Source organism: Phacochoerus africanus, chromosome 12, assembly GCF_016906955.1.
Source record: "Phacochoerus africanus isolate WHEZ1 chromosome 12, ROS_Pafr_v1, whole genome shotgun sequence".
Taxonomy (NCBI): Eukaryota; Metazoa; Chordata; class Mammalia; order Artiodactyla; family Suidae; genus Phacochoerus; species Phacochoerus africanus.
In genome coordinates, this window is record NC_062555.1 from 38,529,994 (window position 1) to 38,553,420 (window position 23,427).

Below are 23,427 nucleotides of genomic sequence, written 5' to 3' on the forward strand. Positions count from 1 at the left end.
GATCCTAGTCTGGTTGGTTAACCACTGACTCACAAAGGGAACTCCTAGTCAATATTTTATAATAACAATAAATGGAATATAACCTTTAAAAATTGTGAATCGCTATGTTGTACAATTGAAACTTACAGGACACTGTAAGTCAACTATACTTCAATTAAAAAAAAACTGTAGAAAAATTGACAGAACACTGTAAACCAGCTAGAATGGAAAAAATAAGTTATTATAAAATAAAAAATAAAATAAAATACCCCCCACCAAAAAAACTGTTTTCTATAACTGCCACTTAGGTAAAAGCTACCATTTTCAGTCGAACTAACTCTGGAGGTTCAGTGGGTTAAGGATCCAGCATTGTCACTGCTGTGCCTCTGGTTACATCTGTGGCATGGGTTTGAATCCTGGCTTAAGAACTTCTGCATGTCGTAGGCACGGCCAAAAAAAAAAAAAAGTGACTGACCCTGTTGTACCCTAAATATATTTTAGTTTATGTTTAGCTGGTTTAAGATTTATAGCTTAATAATGGTCATCTGAAACATGTGATCAAGGCAACATACACTCCCTGCAGGTAAAATACTCAGGAGGAATTAAATGGTATTTTTAAAGCTAAGTTTAATACCTGAAGATATCACATGGGTGAGAATAACTACTAAGAAAGAAATGACTGACCTGCTTGAGACGCTGGAGACCTTGCCCATTTCTTTATGCAGTTCAAATGAAATACATGGTAACAGCTCTGACAACTCCACACAGGGGCTGTGACACGAACCAATTCACAGCACACCATGCACTCATATTTTTCTGTAGTCAGCTGTTCAATTAGAGAACCTGTTTAAAAAAACAAACAGATAAATGCAGAAAAACATTCCTTACTTTAGTCAACCAAGGATCAGCAAGGCATTTGAGAGAAGAATTCAAATGCAGAGGAATGCAGAGGTTTTAAGGGATGCCTAATTCTGCGTCAGGTGGCTGTTGAGAGTTCGAGACCAGGAAGGGGCAAGAATATGCCGAGGTAGAGGATTTAAGAAGCAGACATTAAGGTAGGGATTTTCACAATTGAGGAAACGTTCCCAAGAAACTGCCCAGGATCCAACCAGAGTAGCCAAATGCCCCTAACACATAGCTTGAGCATTCAGAGGGGCAGCGTACTATAGCACCTTGCCTTGCCCTGTCTGAAGCTACCACATCTATGGATTCAGGCTAGGGAGGGGCTTGCAAAGCTGCAGTGGTCAGGTGCAAGAAACCTAAACCTGGACAGGATCCAACAATCCAAGGTGGAGAGACGGTTCTAGTAGATGCCCTGAAAAGTCTTTAGTTGACAGACCCACCAAAGATAGCAGTGACAATGCTGGATCCTCAACCACTAGGCCACCAGGGAACTCTGAAAGCTAACATTTTAATCAGTTCATAATATTAGCTTCCTAAGATTACTTTGTTTGTCCAGTTCAATGTCAAAAGAAATAAAGAACACCAAGACTGTAATCTCTACGAGGCAGGACCAGTCTGTGTGCCTTGCTCACTATAGTATTTCTAGTCCCTGGCATATATTAAGCACTCAGTATTATTTATCAAATGAATGGATGAAGGAATAAATGAGGATCATCTAGCCTGTTCCACAGCCTCTCTTCTTTGAAAGTTTTAGACTTTGGTTAAATTTCTGGGGTAGCTTTTTCGCTCTGGGGAAAGCCTGGAATAAAGACAATCTGAGTGGCTAATTAAAGGGAAATCTACCTGCTTTAGACATAGATGAGCACATCTTAAACTGAATTCATTATAAAAACAGAAGAATCAGACTTAGATTCTTCCTTTTTTGTTGTTGTTTTTATTTTTTTTTTAGGGCTGCACCTGTGGCATGTGGAAGTTCCCAGGCTAGTGGTCAAATCAGAGCTGCAGCTGCCGGCCTACACTACAGCCACAGCAATGTCAGATCCGAGCTGTGTCTGTGACCTACACCAAAACTCATGGCCATGCTGAATCCTTAACCCACTGATAGAGGTTCTTATCCGAGTCCTCATGGATACTAGTCAGCTTTGTTACCACTGAGTCATAAAGGGAACTCCCTTTCTTTCTTGAAAGTAGGGATACCCTACCCTGCATAGGTTAACATTTCTGAATAAAAGTTAATTATAATAGTTACCTTGCTACACGTGGAAGATTCTGCAGGGGCAAGTTAGGGAAGAGAGAGCTCATTAGAGAGTAAGATTAAGTTTGAGCCATCTATATATTCCTCTGATGGAGGCAGAGGAATTGTCTGTGAGAATTATACTTGCAGTGAATTTTATAGAAAATGCCTGTTGGCCATTCCAAAATAGAAGTGAGTTAGAAGCAAAGGACACAGAAAGATAAGTGAACTAAAGGACACAGAAAGGCAAGTGAACTACGGGACACACCCGAGAATACTAAAATTGACTACTGTTTTGATTTTTACCCTGAAGACTGTCTTTATTTTACTGTTTCTTATTCATTAAGTTTATTGCTTGTTAATAAATAATTATTGTGGAAGTTCCCTTCGTGGCTCACCAGTTAACAAAACCAACTACGATCCATGAGGATGCAAGTTTGATCTCTGGCCTTGCTTAGTGGGTTAAGGATCCGGCATTGCTGTGAGCTGTGGTGTAAGTTGCAGGCGAGGCTCGGATCCTGCACTGCTGCAGCTGTAGCTCCAATTCAACCCCTAGCCTGGGAATCTCCATATGACATGGGTGCGGCCCTAAAAAGCAAACAAATAAATAATTATTGTGATGTTTCTAAGTCCAGTCACAGTGAAATTTGACCACCAGGATGCACACATATTTAGTTACATGGTGACAGGTGTCAACTTTAAACAGCCTACAAATTATTGCTAAGCCCATTCCAAAGGCCATCTCTCTCATTCCATGTTCAATATGTTGGCAAATCCTGCTTGCTCTACATTTGAGATATATTCAGAATCCCACCTCTGCTTCTAACACTCTGGTCTAAGCCACTATTTACTCACCTGTTATTACTACAATCACCTCCTAAATGGTCTTCCTACTTCTGCCCTTGCCCACTTCAGTCTATTCTCACCACAGCAGCCAGAGGGAGCCCGTCAAAATGTAAACGAGATAACGCACTCTTCTGCTCAGAACTTGCCAATGGTTCCTACATCACATGCCTGTGAAAGCCTTACAAAGGCTCTGTCACCGCCTGGTCCTCACCTGTGATTCCTCTTTCCCTAGGTCACTACTTCGAGATGACAATGGCCTCCTTTTTAGCCCTAAACTGGCAGGCAGATTCCTAACGATAACTGATATACTAACAGATAATGGATATCAGTATATGTATAACTGATTTACTTTGCTGTACACCAAAAATGAACACAACTTTGTAAGACAACTATACTCCAATAAAATGTATTAAAAAATAAAACAAAACTCCAAACAACCAAAAGCAACTGTGATTTGAAAAATCCAAATGTAAAAAGACATTTTTGAAGCAAACGAGGAAATTCAGTTGTGCACTGAGCAGATCTAGATGATTTCAAGGAATTATCACTAATTTTGATAAGCATAATAATGGCAACATGATTATGTAAGAAAATGGCCATGTTTAAAAATAGATATACACTGGAATTTCCGTGTGGCTCAGCAGTAATGAACCCAACTAGTATCCATGAGGACGCAGGTTTGATCCCTGGCCTTGCTCAGTGGGTTAAGGATCCAGCATTGCTGTGAGGTGTCGCAGACATGGCTTGGATCCTGTGTGGCTGTGGCTGTGGTGTAGGCCAGCAGGTATGTTCCAATTCCACCCCTAACCTGGGAACTTCCCTGTGTCGTGGGTGCAGCCCTAAAAAGAAAAAAAAAAAAAAGATGTATACTAAAAGCAAATGAAAGTGAAATAAGCTGATATCTGGAATTTACTTTAAAATATATCAGCAAAAAAAAAAAAAAAGAATAAATAAAACAAATGGGAGATTGTTTAAATATTAATGTATATCTATGGCACATTACATATTAACTTAAAATAACGTTTTCAGAGTTCTTGTTGTGGCTCACCAGTGACGAATCTGACTAGTATCCATAAGGATGTGGGTTCAATTCCTGGTCTCACTTGGTGGGTTAAGGATCTGGCGTTGCTGTGAGCTGTGGTGTAAGCTGCAGATGCAGCTCAGATCCCATGTTGCTGTGACTGTGGTATAAGCCAGCAGCTGCAGCTTCAATTTGACCCCTAGCCTGGGCACTTCCACATGCCTCAGGTGTGGCCCTAAAAAGACAAAAATAAATAAAATAAAATAAGGTTTTCAGAATTCCCATTGTGGCTCAGCAGGTTAAGAACCTGACATAGTATCTGTGAGGATGTGGGTTCAAGCCCTGGCCTCACCTAGCTCAGTGGGTTAAGAGTCCAGGATTGCTGAAAGCTGTGGCATAGGTCACAGACGCAGCTCACATCGGTGTTACTGCAGCTGTGGTGCAGACTGCAGCTGCTGCTTTGATTCAACCCCTAGCCACTGAATTTCAATATGCCACAGGTGCAGCCTTGAAAAGGAAAAAAAAAAAAAAAAAAGGGTTTTCAAAGATTAATTGAGTAGGAAAACATTACATTATCATAAACAAAAAAGGATAAAAATTTAAAAATTATTTATATCATTTCAACTATGTAAAACTGAGCATTGAAAAATTCTTGGAATTCCCATTGTGGCTCGGTGGTTAACGAATCTGACTAGGAACCATGAGATTTCGGGTTTGATCCCTGGCTTTGCTCAGTGGGTTAAGGATCCAGCGTTGCCGAGAGCTGTGGTATAGGTTGCAGATGCGGCTCAGACCCCGCATAGCTATGGTAGGCTAGCGGCTACAGCTCCGATTAGACCCCTAGCCTGGGAATCCCCTTATGCCATAGAGGCGGCCCTAGAAAATGCAAAAAGACAAAAAAAAAAAAGAAAAATTCTCTAACATAATAAAAAGTTAAAGCTGATTATATCTGGATGGTGGGAATAAAAGTTATTTACCTTAGCAAGTTTAGTAAGCTACGTTCTTGAAGGTAAAGCAGGTGTGTGTGTGTGTGTGTTGGCTGTGTCCATGGAATGTGAAGTTCCCTGGCCAGGGATCAAAATGGAGCCACAGCAGCGATAATGCCAAATCCTTAACCGCTAGCCCACCAGGGAACACCATGGCAGCTGTTTTTTAAAAGCTTATACAACATAAGCATAGTCAACATATTCAAGATAGTCTTGCTGAATCTGAAGCATATGTCAGACGTCACATTCATTTATGTGTGTCTAAGGCTTGTGGCAGTGCTTATCGACTGGAGGTAAAGGATTGGAAGTCAGCACAGCATAGAGGCAGTAGCTGAAAGTATAGAATTGATGTAATCTCCCAATGAGATCTACCAAGTTAAGAGAGAGGGCTGAGATAAAGCCCCAGGAAACACCAACATTTAGGGACGAGGTGGAGAAAGAGAAACATGAAGTCACAAGCAGCAACAAGTCAAGCAGAACAAGGAGGACCAGAAGTGTGGGGTACTAAAGGAGTCAAGGAAGTTACATTTCAGAAAAGATCCCTTTGTGTCAAACTCAAAGGGAAGTCCAGGATAATAAAGACTGAGTCATTCATGACCTTACCAGTAACTCTCTGAGTCAAGGTGGTGATGCTGGCAGAAGACTGAGAAGTGAATCAAAACAGGGAAAAGGCACAGAGCAGATGACTCTTGATTAGACTGAATGGAAGGAAAGAAACATTCTTGGCAGGTCACATAACAGGGAATTTTTTCTTTTAAGAGAGCAGGACAGACTCGAGAAGAGCTTCAGGCTGAGAGCTTGGAGTAGTAGATGTGAAAATGAAAAGGTTGGTAGAAGGCAATAAAGGTGCTCTCAGAATAAAAGAAAAGAAAGAACAGGCCCAGATGGCTCTGAGTTGTTTAGAGAGCAAAAGGTTGAGAAAATTATACCCTTTCTCAGTGAAGCAGGAGGCAAGGAGGTCCGCTGAGGCTGAGAAATGAATGTTAGTAAGGTCTGAATAAGCGAGGAGAAGGTTTGGAGTAGTCTTAGGTGAAAATGGGAAGGACAGCTACCCAAGATCACCTAAAGGGAAACTAGAGGTGATGAAAGCCACCTGATGTTGGCTCAAAAAGACTTACTGGGCATTTACTATGTGCCAGGCACTCTTTAGACACTAAGGATATACAATGAACAAACACAAAAATCTTCTGCCCTTAAGAAGTTTATTATCTTGTGGAGAAAGGTAGCCAATAAGCAAATAAATAATAAAAATAAGTAGCATCATCAAATAGTAATAAGTGCAACAGAGAAGGAAAAGAGAATGCTGGCAGTTGGGGAAGGATTATAGTTTTAAACAGGGTGATCAGGAAGGCTTCTCATAGAAGGTGAGTGAATCTGCAGCAGCACCAAATCTGTACTGTTACACAGTTTCCTGGAATGGCATTCTGTCACCCAGATGGGACAAATCAGCTCAACTGCAGCATCAGTCCAGGGCTGGGATTCTGCCAAATGTCTTGGTGAAAGGATACTACTTTGAACAACCTACGATAAGGCGTAGACTGAAGAGGGAATGAAGAAGGGTAGGAGACAGAACTGGTGGTGGTGTGGAGGTGGAATGAATATGAAGGTCATTGCAGTTGACAAGATCAAAGAACCTGAGGATGGCATAACCCATACGGATCACTGAAGTCACCCACAACAACAGCAGAATTTACAGTAAATCAGTAGTTCTCAAACCTAAATGTGCATAAGAATCATCCAGAGGCTTGTTAAGAGACTTCTGGGCATGACTCCCAAAACTTCTGTTTAGTAAGTCCGAGGTGAGGCCCAGACTTGTTAGTGAATGCATTTCTAACAAGTTCCCTGGTATTGCTGATGGCTATTAGTCTGGGACTATACCTTGAGAACAACCGTGGTAGAAAAAAGATACAGACTAAACACATTAATAAATGAGGACTGGTGTTGGGGAATTTGGAGGCTAACAGATGACAAAGATAAGGAAACATGGGAGGTGATGGAAATAAAAGGTCACGTAGGAAGTTCCTGCTGTGGCACTCGGGTCACTGAGGAGGCATGGATTTGATTCCACCCCCTGCCCCCTCCTCCACACAGTGGGTTAAGGGATCTGGCATTGTCACAACTGTGGCTCAGATTCAATCCCTGGCCCAGGACGTCCATATGCTGCAAGTGTGGGCCTTTAAAAAAAAAAAAGGAGTTCCCGTCGTGGCGCAGTGGTTAACGAATCCGACTAGGAACCATGAGGTTGCGGGTTCGGTCCCTGCCCTTGCTCAGTAGGTTAACGATCCGGCATTGCCGTGAGCTGTGGTGTAGGTTGCAGACGCGGCTCGGATCCCGAGTTGCTGTGGCTCTGGCGTAGGCCAGTGGCTACAGCTCCGATTCGACCCCTAGCCTGGGAACCTCCATATGCCGCACGAGTGGCCCAAGAAATAGCAACAACAACAACAACAACAAAAAAAGTCATTTAGAAGCTTTAAAGGAGTAGGAATTTTGATACAAAGGTAGAATAACAGTTTAGAAATACCACTGGGGAAGGAATGTACCCTTCCCATCTTTCAGAAATTAAGCTAAGAGAGATAAGGAAAAAAAGCAGGCTCTGTAAAGAAAATGGTGAATGGAGAGGTCATAGGGCGATTAAGAGCAGGAGCACAGCAGAAACCAATTAAGGATACAGGGGATTTTGTTACCATAGGATGAGGAATTCAGACAGTATGGGAGGATCAGGCAGTGCTACGTTCTCTCAGTACACAGTGAGAGAGAGCAAAGCCCCCTGATAGCCATGGAGACTTATATTTGGGGTGATCCTCTCTTTCCATTCCAATCAAGCTTTCATCTCCACTGCTCCACCAAAAGTGATCTTATTAAGACTAATAACCTTCACATGGCCAAATCCAGCAGTCAATATGTAATTCTCCTTCTGCAGCAATAGCATTTAGCACAACTGATCACTCCCTCCTCATGGAATAATCTTTGGTATTTAGAACATTTCACTTCCTAATTCAGCTGCCACTCCTTCTCCATGTCCCTTACTGAATGCCCATCTTCCATCCAGGCCTAGGTAGGCTCCATCCTCAATCTTTTTTTCTCTAACTACACTCACACCTTAGGTGACCTCTAGTCCATTAAACACCATCTCCATACTGATAATTTCCAAATTTAAATCTCTAGACCAGATTTCGTCCCTGAATTTTATATTCAACTCTCTATTTAAAATATCTGTTTGGGGAGTTCCCATTGTGGCACACAGGAAATGAACCCAACTAGTATCCACAAGGATGAGGGTCTGATCCCTGGCCTCACTCAGTGGGTCAGAGATCCAGCGCGGCCATGAGCTGTGGTGTAGGTCGCAGACACAGCTCAGATCCTGTGTTGCTGTGGCTGTGGTATAGGCTGGCAGCTGTAGCTCCAATCTGACCCCTAGCTGGGAATTTCCATATGCCAAGGGTGCGGCCCTAAAAAGAAAAAAAAAAGTCTATTTGGTAATCTAGTAGGCAACTCAAATCTAACAAATTTAACCAAATTCTTTATCTTTCCTGAATAAGGAGACAAGCAAAACATATGCAAAATACCTTTTTCAAGAAGGAAAGATTAAGAAATTGTCACAGGAGTTCCCATCGCGGCTCAGCGGCTAGTGAACCAACTAGCATCCATAAGAACTCGGGTTCGATCCCTGGCCTCAGTGGGTTAAGGATCCAGTGTTGCCGTGAGCTGCTCAGATCCCAAGTTGCTGTGGCTCTAGCGTAGGCCGGTGGCTACAGCTCTGATTGGACCCGTAGCCTGGGAACTTCCATATGCTGTAGGTGTGGCCCTAAGAAAACAAAAAGACCAAAAAACAAACAAACAAAAAAAGAAATTGTCACAAACCAGAGGAGACTGAGACACATGATAATTAAATGCAATGCGGTATCTTGGATTAGATCCTGAAGCAGAAAAAGGATGCTAGTGGAAAAACTAGAATCAAAGACTGAAGTTTAGTTAACAGCATAGTAGCAGTGTTAATATCTTAGTTTTGACAAAAAAGATGAAAGCTTTCCATTAGAAGAAGCTGGGTGAAGGACACATGGGAATTCTCCATATAACCTTTGCAGCCTTTCTATAAATCTACAATTAATTATTCTAAGCTAAAAAGTTTGAATGACTAACATTGCTCTCCTCTCCCAGGCATTTCCACTTTGATGCGTGGCAGTTCTAGTCTCCGCACCACTCAGACACAACACCCTGGCTTCATCCTTGACTCCTCTCATCCTCCTGCATCCAACAGCCAGTGTATCTGCAAACCCTGTCAGCTTTACCCTCCAAACACATCCAGAGTCTAACCAATTCTTACCTTTCCCACCACTACGACCTCAATCCAAGTCTCTATCAACCTGAACTACTGAAACGGGCATCTAAATCTTCCTTCGTTAGGGCCTATTCTCCATAGCAGGCTGGGCGATCATTTCATTTTTTATTTTTTTTGGTGGGGGGCCGCACCTGTAGCACAGGCCGCACCTGGAAGTTCCAAGGCTAGGGGTCAAATCGGAGCTGCAGCTGCTGGCCTATGCCACAGCCACAGCAATTCGGGATCCAAGCCGTGTCTGCAACCTACATCACAGCTCACGGCAATACCGGATCCTTAACCCATTGAGTGAGGCCAGGGATGGAACCTGTGCCCTCATGGATGCTAGTGGGATGCTTCCGCTGAGCCATCTTAAGCAGAACTAGCTCTAAGAGCTTCCCTTGAGCCAGCCCCTGTGATTTCCCTGACCTCCTCTCCTAGCCACCTCTTCACTGCTTACAATGCCCTGAGCCCACTCCAATGCTATACTTGCCTCTCCTTCTGCCTGAAACTCTTCTCCAGAGGTACACTTCTGCACTTCCTTTTGGTCTCTTGTTCAAACATCTCCTCATCAAAGAGACCAACCTATGTAAACTGGTGCCCTTGGTACTCTGTCCTCTTCACCTACTTTCTTTTTAGCTATTATCACCACTCGACATTAAATATTTAAGTGCTTTCTGTCTTCCCCACCAAAATGTAAATCTCATTAGTGCTGTATTCCCAATACCTAGAACAGTGCTTGCACATAGCATTTACTCAATAAATATGAATAATGTTTTCCCAAGAAAATGCTGGATGTGAGGCCAAGAGAGATTTGTTAGGCAGAACTCTAGGATGGCCTCCAAGATTCCCACCCTCTGGTGCCTGTATAATCTCCCCCTGAGTATGGGTGGACTTGAGCTACTCAAGAGATCCCTTTTAAAACAGTCTAGTGATCAGAGACAGAAAACAGAGAGATGTAAAGAATCTGGAGCAAATGCTTTCCTGTAGGTCTTAAACAAGCAAACTACCATGTTGGGAAGAGGGCCACATGGTAAAGAATTGTGGGAGACCCCTCGGAGCTGAGAGTGACTCCCATCCAACGGCCAGCAAGAAAGTGGGGACCCCAATCCTACATCCATAAGGAGCTAAATTCTAACAACAACCAGTGAGCATCAAAAAGGACCCCACACCTCAGATGAAACTGCATCCTTGGCTAAATTTTAGTCCTGTGAGATCCTGAGTAGAAAACTCAGCTAACCTGTACCCAGACTCCTGACTCACAGACAATGTGACATAGTAAAGTTGTGTTATCTTACTTAAGCCACTACATTTGTGGTAACCTGTGATGAAGCAACAGGAAAATATTAACCAGACTTGGGAATTCAAGAACAACTCTGGTATAATAATGCCTTGGTTCACACACAAATTGAGGTACCAAAAAGGACTGCCTGGTGAAGCGAATAAGAACTAGAACTCAAGCCAGAGTAAAGGCAGGCCTGAGCAGATGGTGGCTCCATGTATTAGGCTGTATGTCACATTAAACTGGAGTAAGACCAGAATGGCGAAGGTTCATGAAGAAGAGCTGGCAAAATGAAGCTATTTAGCCCAGATAAAATATATACTTAGGGAAAAATGAGAAGTGTCTTCAAATACTGCAAAGAGATGATTTGCAATGAATTGGAGGGCAGGGGGTGGGCTGTGTGGAGAAAGACTGGCTGCTGTGTAGCTCCAGAGGACAGAATCTGAACTAGGGGACAGAAAGTATTTTAGGAAAAAAGTTTTCCATTCAATATAAGGAAGTACTGGCTAACAAAGCTGAATATCCATTGTGTTCTAAAAGCAATAGAGACATGAAAATGAAAGGAAAGATATAATTTCTGCTTTCTAGGAGCATATAAACTAATGGAGGGCACTGACATACAAACGTATGACAGTTTCCAGTAGTAAGTGCTATAAGAGAAGCACATATGTAAGGAAAAAACATATCACAGGGCTGGAAAAGTTTAATGCTATCTGTAGAGGTGAAAAAAAATTTTCTGGACACATGACTAAATTATAGCTTTTGAAAAATGAGTAAGAATCCGGAGTTCTCATCGTGGTTCAGTGAAAATGAATATGACTAGTATCCATGAGGACACAGGTTCGATCCCTGGCCTCACAGAGTGGGTTAAAGATCTGGAGTTGCTGTGAGCTGTGGTATAGGTCACAGACATGGCTTGGATCCTGAGTTGCTGTTGCTGTGGCTGTGGTGTAGACCAGTGGCTACAGCTCTGATTTGACCCCTAGCCTGGAAACTTCCATATGCCTCGGGTGCAGCCCTAAAAAGACCAAAAAAAAGTAAGAATTCACCAGTGAGCTGAGTAGTAGACATTGTAGACAGGAGTTCCCTGGTGGTTCAGTGGGTTAAGGATTCGGTATTGTCACTGCTGTGGCTTGGGTCATTGCTGTGGCTCTGGTTCCATCCCTGGCCCAAGAACTTCCACATGCTGTGGGAGCAAGACAGTGTGGACAGAAGGAGCCATGCGCAACATCATGGAAAGATAACAGTATAGAGTCCAGGGAATAAAATGATGTGGAGAATGAGGCAGCAAAAGATAAAGCTGTCGGGTAAGGCAGAAGCCAGAAACTGTAGGTGATGAGAAAAAGTGAACAGAATTAAGCGGGGGAGTGACACAATTCAAAATGTGTTTTAGAAAGATCGCTTTCTGATGCTGATGTAAGAGGTGAACTAAAAAAGAGAAACTGGAGATGGTGAGATTAGCTAGGAATTCTTGCAGATGAGGAGATAAGAGATAATGCAGGGCGGAACCAGGACAGGCAGTGGAGATGTCACCATCCCCTACCTGTGCTTTCACAACTCCAAAAAAACATCCTGTAGCCAAACATCTATACCACTCATACCTGCATTTTTTAAAACTCGTACTGGCAGTTCCCTGGTTTTCTAGGGGTTTAAGTCTCGGCACTTTTTCACTGCTACAGCATGGGTTCAATCAAGCCACTGCACACCACAGCCAAAAATAAATAAGTAGGAGTTCCTGTTGTGGCTCAGCGGTAACGACTAGTATCCATGAGAACAAAGGTTTGATTCCTGGCCCGGCTCAGTGGGTTAAGGATCGCGCACATCTGTGGTGTAGGCCAGCAACTGCAGCTCTGATTTGATCCCTAGCCTGGGAACTTCCATATGCCACAGGTTTGGCCCTAAAAAATAAAAAATTTAAAAAAAGTGAGAGTTCCCATTGTGGCACAGCAGAAACAAATCTGACTAGTATCCATAAGGATGTGGGTTCAATCCCTGGGCTCACTCTAAGTCAGGGAGCCACCACTGCCATGAGCTGTGGTGTAGGCCAGCAGGTGTGGTGCCAATTCAACCCCTAGCCTGGAAACTTCCATACGCCATGAGTGTGGCTAAAAGGACAAAATAAGTAAAACCTTTACTGAATCCTTATTTTTTTTTCTTTTTTTTTTGCTATTTCTTGGGCCGCTCCCTCGGCATATGGAGGTTCCCAGGCTAAGGGTCTAATCAGAGCTGTAGCCACCGGCCTACGCCTAGAGCCACAGCAACGCGGGATCCGAGCCGCGTCTGCAACCTACACCACAGCTCACAGCAATGCCAGATCCTTAACCCACTGAGCAAGGGCAGGGACCGAACCCACAACCTCATGGTTCCCAGTTGGATTCGTTAACCACTGAGCCACGAAGGGAACTCCCTGAATCCTTATTTTTTAAGAAAAAAATTCCTTATTTGTATTTGCTCATGACATATAAAAACTAAATAAGTTACCTATTGGAGAGGGGAGCAGGTGGTGGCAGGACCCACACAGATGATAAACAAGGACAGAAGGGTACTTTTTACTGTGTACCTTTTTACACTTGCTGGTTTCCAAATTGTGTGAATTTATTACCTACTCAGAAATTAAAATTTGAAAAAACAAAAGAAAACATTTCCACCCAACTAGGTAGATTTACCTGTGTGTGTTTCCACATTCTTCAGCAGGTGGTTCTGTTTGCCTCGGGGGAAAGATGTTACCTGAGGATCCTGCCTCCTTACAGCACATTTCTCTAGGTCAACCCTTCTGGAAGACTTGTTGATGACTGCCAAGTTCTCACTGTCACAGGCAGATTTTGCTGGTCTTTCATTAAGATTATCTTTTGGAATGGAGGCCGTGTTGTTTCTGAATCCTATGTTTGTATGTCGTTGGCCCTCCTGTTTTGGTGGATTCCTGCCTGGTCGTGGCCTGGCCCCCTCCACTTCCCAGGGAGGCCTCTTCTGTAGGTATCTTTTCTGCTCGCTGCGTCTGGCCCCAGAGCCATCCACTATTCCTTTTCTAGAGGATGTATCCGAAGAATCAAGCTGGATAACCCCCACAGGTTTGGTGTTTTCAGATACTGCATCCTCAGGTTTTGGAGTCAATCTGTTACCCCACTCACTTTTGAGCTTCCCCTTGACTTTTGGTCCTCTACCATAGCTGTACACAAACTGGGTTGCTTTTTTGGGTTTTGCTCCTCTGGGGTCTGCACCGACAATTTCCTTCTCATTCTCAGACGGGCTGTGCTCTCTGAGGTTGGTCCCACTCTCGGACTTGGCCACGCTTTCTAACCCAGCTGCTTCTGAGGTCTGGTCAATGAGACTCTGTGCTCTCTTAACTCTGATGTGCTGCTTTTCACTCTTCAATTTCTGCCAAGGGTGATTCTGAAGGCCATGGCTCTTGAGTGATTTATTAGAAGCAGAGGATTGGAAAGAAGTCTGTTGATTCTTAGGTTTGCTTCCTGAAGGATGATAACTGTGCTGATGAACAGCAGAAATGTCATCATAAGGAACTTGCCTAGAAAGGTGGCAGGGAGGTGGTGAACTGTAATTTCTTCTACCAATCCTATTAGAATCTAGTCTCCTTTGACTCCCACTGTTTAGACCAGAATTTTTTCTCTCTTGAGGAATGAACTCAGCAGCATCTGTATTAAATTTAAAAGTACCTAAGACAAAAGAAACAGACATTCAAGTAAAGAAATTAATTGGTCACCCATGCATCCCTAGAGACTGTAGGCCATATCTAAAGTTATTTTCCTATGGACTTTGTTTAAAACCATCTCTACACAGGACGTATGTGTCCTGTGAAGTGGTGGTTTCAAGGTGCTTGTGGATGACTGATTCATCATCCCACATTGAGCAGCCTTAACAACGCCTTTGCTCAACTGCTAAGTAAATCTGCTCGCCTGGGCCATCAGGCATTATTTATAAATATATTTATTTTACTAAGAAATGTAGGGAGTTCCCGTCGTGGCGCAGTGGTTAACAAATCCGACTAGGAACCATGAGGTTGCGGGTTCGATCCCTGGCCTTGCTCAGTGGGTTAACGATCCGGCGTTGCTGTGAGCTGTGGTGTAGGTTGCAGATGCAGCTCGGATCCTGCATTGCTGTGGCTCTGGCGTAGGCCGGTGGGCTACAGCTCCGATTTGACCCCTAGCCTGGGAACCTCCATATGCCGCAGGAGCGGCCCTAGAAATGGCAAAAAGACAAAAAAAAAAAAAAAAAAAGAAAGAAAAAGAAATGTAAGGTCAGCAAACAGTTCAGGGGTGAGATATCAATCAGCAAGGTTCATGTGGTCTTTCATTGTGTAATATTAAGTAAACAAGCTTTGGATTCAGTCACAATCAGTTTAAAGTCTAGCCCTCCAACTTATGAAATGAGCTTAAGGATATTACCTGATTGCTTTTAGCCTTAGTTTCCCCGTCCATGTCAAAAGGTGACAACACTATTTCAAAGGATCATTATGGAATTTAAGTAAGATTTCCTATAGACAGTACTTAGCAGGATGAGTACATCCCATGTCTTCCCCCAGGAAGAGACCTTGGGTTTTCCATACCCAACCTCTGTAACATGCCCAGAATCTCAGAGTCTCAAAAATTGAGCATATACCCCTTCAACCTACTCATTTTCTACATACTTTTTTTTAAGTCAACTCAGTCTCTTAAGTTCAAAGAGGAAATAATTTGCCTAAAGCTAAGAAACCAGTTTGTAGCAAAGTCAGAACTATGTAGCACACAGAATATTCTATGAATCAATAGGGCCTGGAAGACGGGTTTAAATCCCTGCCCATCATTTAGTGTGTCTTCATGCAAGTTACCTAATCCTAGTAATGAAGACAGTAAGAGTACCTACATCAAAGGGTTGCTATGAAGATTAAAGCAAGCCTAGTAACATGTATAAAGTGGTTAAAACAGTGCTTTATTACTGCTGTTAGGACTATAGACTATCCAAAACACAGACCTGGCCACAAATGGGTGTGCTGCACAGCCTGCGGGTTTTAGATTTAATAATAAACCCTAACATTAATTAGGTACTTAACACGTGCCAGGCATGATTCTAAGCACTGTACACACGTCATTTAACCCTTACATTCCTCATGAGAAAAATGAGACCAGGAGAGGGTAAGCAGCTTGACCAAGGCCACAGTATTCCAAAGTAGATTCAGGATTCCACCCCAGGCTATGTGGCCCTGGAGATGACACTCTTACACCACGGTCCATTGCCAGAGGTTGGGTAGCAGGTACCATAGAAACGTGTATTTAAGAACTGAGTGAGACCATAAAGGTCACAGGGTAACCTCTCATTCAATCCATGATTTGTCTTGAAAACTTTCACAAAGGCGAGACCATAAAGGTCACAGGGTAACCTCTCATTCAATCCATGATTTGTCTTGAAAACTTTCAGAATTCTGGGGATGATGTGGAGGACCTGACAAAATGGCAAGAGGATCAGACGAATTCAGGTGTGCCAGAAACATAAGAGATAACTTAAAGGGGGAATGGGAAAGCTTAGACAAAGTGGGTGTTGCGTAGTCCTGCCCTACTTGAAGACGGTGGTAAGAGGGGCAGAGAAAACACCAGTAAAGTTGTCCAGAATAGCCTGGTAAAGGATGAGAAGAAGGCATTCTCATGTTAAGCAGCAAGGAGTTGATGCAGCTAGAGAATCTACACAGGGCAGCCATCTATTCACACACAGTGTATGTTCCACCAGGCATGGGGTAGTAGGCAAAGCCCTCAGAAAGACCCTTAAGGGGCATGAAGAAGGGGAAAAGGGCATACAAGGAAAGTGGACACAGAGATCAAAGACACCTTTATTTTTTCAATACTTTAAGTAGCTGGAAGTTACACAACAAATAGGATGTCTCATCCCCAAGGCTTGGCCATAGTGCCAAGTGGTACCCGAGATCCATGATAACACCATGGTAGGTGACCAATAGGTGGGTGGAACAGAGTAAGGGGAAATACAACTGTAGATTAGAGAGTCTGGAGGCAAAGCTGATGCTGGAGAGTCTGCCCCTGGGCAGAAAGATATCCCCTGGACTGGGCTGCTGTTCTCTTGCAAAAGGTAAGAGAACTAAACCTTAAGTGGGATGGACGTGTGGGCTAGAGATGATGCTGAAATAATATGGAATTGGAACCATGGCAAAAGCAAACTAAGGCACAGGAGACAGAGTGGGGAGGTCTTTGGACTAGTGGACTTTGCCTCAGTAGATGGGGGCAGAGGTTGTAACCTAGAACAAAACAGCAAATATCAAAACTATGACTCACTACTAGCCCCACTCAATTCTGCTTCAAACACTGAAGGATGTAGAAATGGGCCAGAAGTGAGTCTAAGGTTAGGAAGACTAATGAATCCAATTTAGAGGATCTAGGAAAAAAATGGGTGGGAGAATAACAAAACACCAGCCTAAAAAGGAACCCCCTCCAAGATAACTTAATACCTATATCAGGACGGGGGTATATAGATGCAGTGTGTTATCCAACTTTTTTGACCAAGACCCATAGTAATAAATACATTTTACCTGCCACCAAGTACACAAATACATATATACTCTTTTTTGTGCCCCAACAGCTGGTAGGTAGCAGAACTAAGTCTTAAATTAATGACTGTTCACAAACCTCCTGCTGCAAATTGCTGCCCCCTTTCTCAGAAACAGTGGGTCAGGAGATCAAATCACATAGTGGATTATGACAAGTATTTTTTTCAAACGAAATATGTATTAGTGCATTGCAGATAGTAAGGAAAACTATTGCTTCCTGAAACTTTCGGTTCGCTTTCATATTTAGTTCTGTGTGCACTGAGGTCAAGATGGAAAATGCTCCTTTTCGGTCACTGTCCAGAGTTTGGAAAACAAAGATCTAAGGTACCTTGAAGGAAGTGGAAATGGGTGTTACATTAACAGCCGTTATATTAATAATAAATTCGGCTACCTGCACACACAGAGACAATTCCAGTAGAGGAAGTAACAGGTTACAGTATCGGCGGGTACCTTCGCAACAGTTGATTTATTTACTCCCAACTCAAAGATGAGGAAAACAAGACCCACTCACACTGTGAGCTGCGGCAGGGTGAGAATGGAAACCACAGGTCTTTCGCTCGCGCTCGCAGTGCTGCCCCAGGACACACGAGTACTCCTGAAGTACAGCGCGCAAACCTGCCTCGCGTCAAGAGCCCGCCACCGTCAAGGGCGGTGACCCGACTGACGCCCGCCTGTCGGATATCCGTGCGGCCGCTGCCCCAGGAAGGCCGAGATGAGCCCTGAAGAGAGCGGGATACCCACATCGACGCCCTGGGACAACCCCGCTCTCTGTGGAAAACCAGCTGCCGAGCTTCTCCACACGGTGGAAGATGGTTAAGAGATCTGTATGCAAGACGCGCGTGGCTTGGCCCTTCCGAGCCACTATCCCAACCCTAGGACGCGCCACTCTCGCGATACGAATGGCCAGTGCCTTAGGACTCGTCACTGACCCAATTTCCGCTACTCGCGAAGGGCCCAGTCCAGTGAGGGCCAGGACAGTACCTGAGACAGGAGGCGCCTCCGCCATCCCGTGCCGCAACACCTGAGGCGAGCCCTGCAGCCCAGCAAACGCTGTCACCCGGTCACGTGCCCTGGACTTCCGGCGCGGGGAGACTGTTCGCATCCGCGCGCCCGGTTGACGGCCACAGAGCTTGCGCGGCCTGTAGAGACTGTGTGGTGCGTCATGACGTCAGATAGACGCACCAGGCGTAAGGCTGAAGGAAGAAACTAGTGGTTGTGGGTGACTAGGTCCCAGGAGGGTAGGTGTGCTGGGGCTTGCGTAATCTATCGTTTTCCTTTTGAGATTCGCTGTGCTCTCATGCTACCGTGCGCTTTTATCCCGCCACCCAACCGGCTTCACCTGGTTTTCCGGAGTCAGCTCAGACATCACCGCCTTACTAGAGTAATTCTGATTAGGGTTAAAATAAAACAAGTAGTGGAAAGGCAGCCTGGAATCTAACTTGCTCTGAAAGTTGTGTAACAAATTGAGACTTAGGGAAAAATTAATTCTACAGGAATTATTATGAAAGTGGGATAACTAGTTTTTGTTCTTTAAGTGTTGTAAATTTAAATTCCATGAACTCAGGATAGAAGGTCACTAGACTAATAAAATATTGGTTAAATGATAAAATTTTAAAAAGCAGCCTGGGAAAAAATAATCTGCAAAAAGACGATAAAAAGATGATACACATATCGGCTCTTACAAATCAGTTTAGAAAACGAAAGGTCGTTTATTAGATATGACAAAGGACTTGAGCGGGCACGGTGACAAATATAGATTGACACTGAACATTAGGGGAAAGGTTTGGAGACACTGATAATTTTTATAGTACAAACTGTTAGGTAAATGTGTGGAGTTCTTTTGTTTGTGTGTTTTGCTGTTGCATTACCAACAAGAACACAAGATTTAAGTGTGAAGCATCTGCATTTGTAAAGTAATTCAGTGGTGCAGGTTTCCCCAAAATCACAAGTCTTCATTAACTTCCGTTATAATGCATATTTTGTCTTTTTAAGTGCTGGAGGAGGTTAATGGTGAAAAAGAAATATGCTCCCTGCCCTCATGAAGTGAACTGTCTAAGGGGGAAAAGTTAAAATTGAGTAATATATATTTACAAATGAATAATTTGCATTATGAAAGAAATAAACAGTGATAGACTTTATAGGATCTGCTCCAGAAAATCTGGCCAGCTTTCTTTGAATTGGACAGATGAGATGGGTAAGCTACGTGAAGAGTTAGAGATAATAGTATGTGCAAATGTTAAGGAAGAAGGAAATAGCTTTAAGTTCAAGTTATGGAAATATTTGCTGGTGAACAGTGAGTCAGGAGCTTGGCACAGTATGAAATTGGAGAGGTAGGTAAAGAAGATCACGTGCATCACCTGCAGGCTGTGATAATAGATCTTATTCCAAGAGCATTAAGAAGTTAGTAAAAGGTTCTAAGCAGGAAGCTCCTATTGCCAGTAGGTTACGGATCCGGCACTGTCACAGCTGTGGCACAGCTTACAACTATGGCGCAGGTTTGATCCCTGGTCCAAGAATTCCTCATGCCAAAGGTGCAGCCAAAAAATAAAATAAAAAATTTTAAAAAGTTCGAAGGAAGTGATATTGTTACCTAACTGAACACAGTCTGCTGCTCATCTGATGCAAAGATGCAAAGAAAAGCCAATCTATGGACGCCAGGTTGTGGTGAAGAAAAGTACAATCAATTCTTATTGCAGAGTGCCAAACAAGGGAATGAGAGACAAGCCTCTGATCCACTCCAACTTGGTCTTTGAGTCAGGATTTTTGTTTTTTGTTTTGTGTTTTGTCTTTTTAAGCAGAAGATGGAAGAGGCTGGGCTTAAAAATCGTCTTGTTACATTTCTGTGGCTTTTTTTTTTTTTTCCTTTTTTTATGGCCATACCTGAGGCATAAAGAAGCTCCCAGGCTAGGATTGAATCCGAGCTACAGCTGTGACCGATGTTGGATATTTTAACCCACTGCACCGGGCTGGTGATCTAACTTGCACCTCTGCAGCAACCCAAGCCACTGCAGTTGGATTCTTAACCCACTGTGCCGTAGCAGGACCTCCATGCGGTGTTTCTTTCTGTCTTTTTTTTTCTTTTTTCTGTCTTTTCTAGGACTGCACCCGTAGCATAGGGAGGTTCCCAGGCTAGGGGTCTAATTGGAGCTATAGCTGCCAGCCTATACCACAGCCACTCCAGAACCTTAACCCACTGAGCAAGGCCAGGGATCGAACCCGCAACCTCATGGTTCCTGGTTGGATTCGTTAACCACTGAGCCACGATGGGAACTCCTCGTGTGGTTTCTTAATCATAGTTTCAGGAGTTAGGCTGTATCTGGTTTACAAGTCTCTGGCCAGGTAGTTCATGGCTGGGGAACTCATCTTGTCCTGAGTTTGTATGTTAATGATGCTATCTAATAATAGCAATTTTAGTACATTAACAATGTTACTGACAACAGCAGTTTTGGTCATCTGACTCTGGTTGATTAGTGTTCAGATAGCACAGGTTTGAGGTCAGAGGGGACACAAGAAAGGGAATAAAGTTTTGGATAGATTAATCATAAACTTGGTAAGGGAACTCAGTTTTAGAGACACCCAGCTTCAGTATCTGATTTACCCTTAACGATTTCTCATGCTCTCAGGGGAAGAGTGAATTGTAGGGGAACAAAAATAGAAGTGGGGGGTAGTTCTCTTGTGGTGCAGCAAATATGATGGAGAGAAGAGGACAGATCTAAGGTATTTTTGAGATATAATCATTATCCAGCTTCCAACTTTTTTTCCAAACCAAAGATGTGATGTGATATCTCATTATTTTGTTAATTTGAGTTTCTCTGATTACTGAGTCTAAACTCAGTTAATTACACTGAACTCAATTAAACAGAACCCTATTGTTTCCTCTTTTTAAATTACTTATTCACATCCTTTGCCCATTTTTTCTTGCTGATTTCTTGTATGTTGTAGATATACAAGATTTATGTATCTTGTCAGTTTTAGACATTTCAGTTGTTTTCTATTAATTTTATCTTTTATCGAACATAAATTCTTAATTTTGACAGATCAATTCATTAAGCAAAAACTCTTATTGTTACCTTTAGAAAGTTAGGAGAGGAGTTCTTGCTGTGATGCAACAGGATCAGCCTTGTCTCTGGAGCACAGGGATGTGGGTTTGATCCCTAGCCTGGCACGTGGGTTAAGGATTCAGTGTTGCTGCTGCTGCAGCATTGGTTGCAACTGTGGCGTGGATCTGATTCCTGGCCCAGGAACTCCATATTCAGGGGGTTGAACCAGAGTAATTTGAACAGGAAACACTTTATTTATGGACTAACTTTAACAGGGGATTGGAGTAAAAAAGGAATTGGCTAATAAAGTAAAAGAGAACTCTATTAGCAATAGAAGGAAGAGTCACTTCCTGAACCATTGAGATAAAGTGTCCAGTGACAATCACCCCAGAACGGAGGTGCAGACTTCATTAGAGGGGGTATGTCTATGGCTCCCTAGATGAGAGGGAAACTGCTGTGATGCTGCACTGGTGGAATGTGCCAGAAATCTACCTTGTATGGTGCTGGGGAAAGCCAGTCATGGGGCGGTGTCTCATGAGAGGCACTTTACAAACCACTTGGCGTGGGGCCGGGGGCGGGGGTGGGGGGGTAGGTGGAGTCGGAGTGTGCTAGGAGAAGTTTCCAGCTGCTGGCCACCATACACTGAAGAAGCCACAGAACAGAAGTCTGCACAACCGAAACACTGGAAGCCCGAAATGAAACCTTTTCCTCCTGCAATATCTCTCTGTTGCCCTCTACCGACTTGCTTAATACCTACCAGCTGGTAATGGATAAATATTTAAAGGGGCCAAGTCCATTTCATAGAGCAGGCAAAAAGGATAAATTTGGAACTGAAAGTCAATCATTCTTAACTGGTATACCAGGGGAAACTACTCATTATTTCTAAAAATTAAAAATAAATGGAAGTAAGCATTTATTCTGCCTTTCCAATACAAACAGTACTTCACACAACATGTTAAAACTATGACAAGCAATAAAAGCAGTGCTCAGATGGGAATTTATAGCTATAAGTATTTAACATTTAAAGTCCAAAGGAGGAGTTCCCATTGTGGCTTAGCAATAACGAACCTGACTAGTATCCATGAGGATGAGGGTTTGATCCCTGGCCCTGCTCAGTAGGTTAAGGATCCAGGGTTGTTGCAGCTGTGGTGTAGGTTGCAGCTGCAGCTCAGATTTGATTGCTGGCCTGGGAACTTCCATATGTCACAGATGCAGCAAAACAAACAAACAAACAAAACAAAAACAAACCTCAATAAAGAAGAGCAAATTAAACCAAAGCAAGTAGAAGGAATGAAATAATAAAGATTAGAGCAGGAATTAATCAAATAAAAAACAGAAAAATAATAAGAGAAAAATCAACAAAACAAAGTTGATTCATTAACCAAAAAAACAACACAGGGAGGTCCTGTCGTGGCTCAGTTCTAACAAACCCAACTAGTATCCATGAGGACATAGGTTCAAACCCTGGCCTTGCTCAGTAGGTTAAGGATCCAGTGTTGCTGTGAGCTATGGTATAGGTCGCAGGCACGGCTTGGATCTGCTGTGGCTGTGGCTGTGGTGTAGCCGGCAGCTACAGCTCCAATTCTAGCCCTAGCTACACTTAGTCTGGGAACTTCCATATTCTGAGAGTGGGGCCCTTAAAAGACAAACAAACAAACAAAACCCCCCAAACAAACAAACAAAAAAAACCCTACAGCACAACTGGTCAGCTTTGAGCTAGATTAGCCAAGAAAAACAAACAAACAAAAAAAGAAAACTCAAATTATTAAAATTAGGAATAAAAGAGGGTATATTACTATCAACCTTACAGAAATAAAAAGGATTATAGGTGATACTGTTAAAATGTGTATGCTAACAAATTAGACCACCTAAATGAGATGGAAAAATTCCTATAAAAATGCAAATAATCAAAATGGACTTGTGAATAAATAGAAAACCTAAATAGACCTATAACAAAGATTAGAGTAATAATTAAAAAAAAAAAACTTTCCACAAAACCAAGCCCCGATGGCTTCATCGGTGAATTCTACCAAATATTCAAAAAATTGACATCAATCCTTCACAAACTCTTCCAAAAAAAAAGAAGTAATACTTCCAACTCATTTTCTGGATGAAAACCCTGCCTTAGAGCCGTCATTGCCTATCTTTTCATTGCAGAAATTTATGGTAAGAGTCAGATTGCTTATCCATGAAAACAGGTTCAGATTGATGAGGCACCTCAGGGCAGCGGTTCTTAACTTTGGCTATGCATAATAACCTGGGGAGGAGTTCCCCGTT

General features: G+C 43.0%; 1 protein-coding gene across 7 annotated transcripts in view; it reads right to left on the reverse strand.

Moving 5' to 3' along the window:
* The window catches only part of NFX1 (nuclear transcription factor, X-box binding 1), a 74,437-nt gene extending 56,191 nt beyond the window's left edge, over positions 1–18,246 (reverse strand). For 2 of the 7 annotated variants that reach the window (XM_047754663.1, XM_047754662.1), the window contains exons 1-3: positions 18,092–18,245; positions 13,233–14,237; positions 664–822 (exon numbers count right to left, since the gene is read on the reverse strand). In XM_047754663.1, coding sequence (XP_047610619.1) covers positions 664–822; positions 13,233–14,237; positions 18,092–18,212 — 1,285 coding nt within the window. In that variant the 5' untranslated portion in view covers positions 18,213–18,245. Of the gene's footprint in view, positions 1–663; positions 823–13,232; positions 14,238–17,621; positions 17,987–18,091 lie in introns of those variants that run through there. The other 5 variants (XM_047754661.1, XM_047754657.1, XM_047754658.1 and 2 more) reach the window with 5 other exon arrangements.
* Between the last annotated feature and the right edge of the window lie 5,181 nt (positions 18,247–23,427).